We start from the raw sequence: 4,450 nt of genomic DNA on the forward strand, positions 1-4,450 counted from the left end.
GAACCTTAAATCCATGTGTACACCTGGCCACCAATTATTTCCCTTTTAGTAGATCTAGAATATTCAAAGAACAGATCAGCAATTGACTTTATCTTCCCTTAATCTTTCTTTTTTCATTTTTAAAAATTTTATTTGAGCATATCAACACGAATCCCAATAATCACTATTTAAATCTTGATCATTTCTCAGAGGAGGAGGCACCTAATATATATGCACCGGCCCCTTTTATATTAGTAGCTTCAACTAACATCATTTTTCGTAGGTTACCTAACACTAACAGATCTACTTTAGACCAAGTAAAAAAATTAATAAACAATCTAATTCAAAATCCCTCAAGTTTTACAAATAATGTGAGAATTTATAAATAGTCAAACAATTCAAAATGTATTGGAGCAAATTATTTTTAAATAAAATCTTTTATATTATCTACTCAAATTACCGATAATCACGTCTAAGCAATAGAGCCAAGTTTGTATATGTACTTAGGATCGAAAACAAAAATTAAATATGCTTTATTTGAAAAACGAAAGAGTAAAAAATTAATCATTGTCTCTCTAAATCTTCTATAACGACGTCGTCTTCATCACGAGAATGAACTCTTCTTGATGATGATCTTTCCCCAGTGAGAATCCTTTTGAACGAGTTTAATCGTAAGCTCGAACCACTAACCTTTTCTGCACCGTCCGATGTCCCTTCCATGCACGAAAATCCAGGAACGCTTTGCGGTGGAGCCGTGGGTGCAAAGCCACCGGCTGGACCAGCCGGCGCCTCACGGCGCTCCGGCTGAACCAGGGGCGCCGGCTCAGCCTCGGCTCGACAAATCGGACACGTGGAGTGCGATCCCAGCCACTTATCGATACACTCGGCATGAAAAACATGCTTACAATTCGGAAGCAACCTCGCCATCTCTTCGTTCTCTATCATGCTCAGACACACCGCGCACTCCGTAGCCGACGTGGCGTCGTCGACCTCTCCGTCCTTGCGCCGGAAAACAAATACCGGTAACAACGCGATGATTGTTGGATCAAGCCCTCTGTTGGGTTGCTCGCCGGAGCGGGCATGAGCTACGGTTAACCCCAGGTGACGTAGCGCTGCTCGGCGGCGAGCTTGGCGCCGGAGCACACATCTGGCATATACGTGTAAGGCGATGACTAAGACGATCACCAGCGACAATGACCCGATCGCCGTTAGCATGATCTTGCTATTTATATCGTTTATGTTCCTGTCATGACGGCCAGGCCAGCCATAGGGGGAGTCATCTTCGAGATTGCGAACGTTAGAGGAGAACATGGTTGCTTTGTGTCGGCGTCGACGGCGTGTGTCGGTGACGGGGGAGGAGATGAGAGGAGGTTTATAAGAAGTTGCGTTCGTGAGAAAGGTGTGTACCTACGTTGTGGGTTTTTAAGTCTTAATTTGTGTGTGAAATGCTTGGGGGTGATTAACTGGTAATTCCATTTTTTTCAAATATGTTGACGGTTGACTTTTGACTTACATCTTCCGGCAGTTTCTTTCTATGAAATTTTCTTCTCCCCTCCTTTCCTAGTAGTTTCATCTCAAAACACTCCCATTGTTTAATTTTGTCGAACCACTAAAATTAAATTTGAAAAAAAATACACATAGTACTCCTTAAATTATCAGGCAATTTACAAGGTTCTTCTAAATTTTAAATTTGAGAAAAAGTATACATACTCCCCTTCTTTTCCTAGTATTTTCAAAACTTTATATATATATATATATATATATATATATATAAGGGTATTTTTGTCATTTTTTCGTTACAATTTTTTAATAATTTGAAATGAACATTTCTTCAATTGAAAGTTTAAAAGGAAATTACAAATTGTTTGATAGGTTAAGGAGGATGTGTGTACTTTTTCCAATAAATTAAATCAAAGTTAAAGTTATGAGAGGGAAAAACCCCATGGACAAAATAAAGGGTAAAATCATATTTAGTCCTTAGGTTTTCAATTGATTTTGATTTAGTCATTGGGTTTTTAATCTCAAGAATACGATTCTTAAGTTTTGTACAAGTTTAAAATAGGTCATCCTGTCATTTTACTGTTAAAATTAACGGTTTCTCATTTGTCATGTGTGTTTCATTTGACACGTTAACGTCCATATCAACACCCAAATGCAATGTCATGTCGGCAAGTGCCAAATCATTCATAAAAAACAAATGTTATTGTGAGATTGCCCTTTAGGTTCTCAGATTGTATGTCTTTAAGTTTCATGCGTCAAATCAATTGGTTTTTGTGGGGTTTTTTTTTTTCTTTTTTTTTTTTTTATGAATAACTTGACACTTGTAGTAGATGTGTCTAATGAGACATATGTAGCAGATGATAAACCGCTAATTTTAAAGGTAAATTGACAAAGGAATTTATTTTAAATTTAAGTAAAACTTAAGAACTGGATTCTTAAAATTGAAAACTCAACTACTTAATCCAAATCAGATAAAAAGCTAAAGGCTAAATATAATTTTTCTTCAAAATAAATAAAAGAGAAAGTTGTGGTGGTAACTCATGTAGAAATTAACCAAGTACGTCAATTTTCTTGATCACATGAGGAAAATATTTCTCTTTTCGAGATGCCGTAATCTGTAATTGAAAAAACAAAGCAGGTCGGTTTTATTATTAATTTAAGTTTATTGTTCTAGGATGTAAACATATATAATTTTTATTGGTAATAATTAATTTTTTACACGCTAAAATCATGAAAATTGTGATTTTATTTTTCAATTATATAGTTGTGAATTTATCTATTAAAAATATGCCCAAAAAAAAAAAAAAAAAAAAAGAGCACCAGAAGAATTGGACAGCATAGAAAGGACAAAGTCTAAAATAAGGCGGGCATGTAAAGAATTTTGAATGATTTTAGGATTCGTTTGGGATTGTGGTTTTAATAAGTGGGACTTTAAAAATAATGTTTTTAAAATCGTAAAAGTGTTTGGTAAAACATGTTAAAAATATTTTTTTATCAATATTTGTTATGTGAAATCGTGATTTTGATTTAAATTTGCTCATTTTCAAATAAGCACTCCCTAACCTGCTTATAAAAATTGCAGATTTTTTTCCTATTTTAAATTAAGTATTTTTTAAATCGCAATGCCAAACGCCTTACGTTTTGCGATATCTTTTAAAAACACATTTTATTTTTGCGAAATCGCAATCCCTAACGCACCCTTAGAAAATCGAATTTACCTATTTTATTCTCGGATAAAGTTCACATACTCGCTTAAATTACCATCTAATTGATAATGTCTCTTGTCCCAACAAGTAGCTCAATCGGCTGGGGACCACGCCTCATGAAGTGGATGTCACTAGTTCAAATTCTTCTCACTCCTTTCCTTCCTCTTGTGTGACAATGTCAAAAAAAAAATAATAATAAATAATAAAAAGAAAAATAAAATAAAAACAAAACAAAACAAAACAAAATAAAATAAAATAATAAATTAAAATAAACTTCAATTGTTACAAAATCCACAAAACTACCAAAAATTGTCAAGGTCCTCCAAATGATGAAAATACCCTTAATAAAATTAAAATTCAAAAAGAAAAAAAGAAAAAAGAAAAATGGGAGTGTAAATTTAAACAATATCTTTATCAATTTTGAATTTATAAGGATATTTTTGTCTTATTGACAAATTTAGGGTTATTTTTGTCTTTTTGTTGGTCTTAGGAAGACATTGGCAATTTTTGATAATTTGAGGATGACATTGTCCTAATTGAAAGTTTGAAGAGACATTGTTAATTAAGTAATAATTTGAAAAGAGTATGTAGACTTTTCCCATTACTTTATTTTATTTTTGTTTGCATCAAATATTTATTTGTGAGACTGGCTGTTTGCACATGTTTGAAATTGAAATGGATTATAAATTTTTCCTTTTTTAGATTTTATGTTATATAAGACACACCATCTTTCGAATTTGAAAACTTATTCAAGGTGTGAAAACTTATTCGATAGAAAACCATCAATGCAAGTGATGTGTCGCCAAATAAAAGAGTGTAACCCCATGAGAATACTACATTTTCCTTAGGCAAAACTGGTTTTAATTGTTGAAGACAGTTTTTCGAGGAGTGACTTTGCATGGAATCTAAGGAGTCATTGATCTACAAAAGAGGGAAAATAGGATAAGAGCTACCAGGGTGTGCTAGCAGGGGATAGCTCTAATGCTTAAGTCAGTACGTGATTTGAGAGAAGAAGAGCAAGTGAGCAAGAATAGCTTGAGAGTGATTACCCAAATACGGTTGGAGCTTCCCTTTTATAGGCATCAAGTAGCGGTTAGTGTTCGCCAATTCTCGATCCCACGTTCCCGCAATTCACTATGCGCAATACTTGAGAAGTGGATCATGGGTTGTGGGTTACTCTACGAACATGAGATCGTGGAGTGCGTTAGTGGGTGGCTTGGCCACACTTGCCTTTTGGGCGTGGGCTTCCGACTTATTCTCGAGCA

At 34.4% G+C, this 4,450-nt stretch overlaps 1 protein-coding gene across 1 annotated transcript; it reads right to left on the reverse strand.

Annotated features, from left to right (window-relative positions):
- Window positions 1-495: 495 nt before the first annotated feature.
- Window positions 496-1,350, reverse strand: LOC132183116 (E3 ubiquitin-protein ligase ATL41-like). The gene has a single exon (XM_059596514.1). The coding sequence runs from the start codon at window positions 1,288-1,290 to the stop codon at window positions 544-546; it is 747 nt and encodes a 248-aa protein (XP_059452497.1). The 5' UTR covers window positions 1,291-1,350; the 3' UTR covers window positions 496-543.
- Window positions 1,351-4,450: the final 3,100 nt, after the last annotated feature.

This window comes from Corylus avellana, chromosome 5 (assembly GCF_965113065.1).
Source record: "Corylus avellana chromosome 5, dhCorAvel1.hap1.2, whole genome shotgun sequence".
Taxonomy (NCBI): Eukaryota; Viridiplantae; Streptophyta; class Magnoliopsida; order Fagales; family Betulaceae; genus Corylus; species Corylus avellana.

Bases quoted from the DNA above. Each gene is read 5' to 3' on its own strand.
- LOC132183116 (XM_059596514.1), bottom strand. From the start codon at position 1,290: ATGTTCTCCTCTAACGTTCGCAATCTCGAAGATGACTCCCCCTATGGC.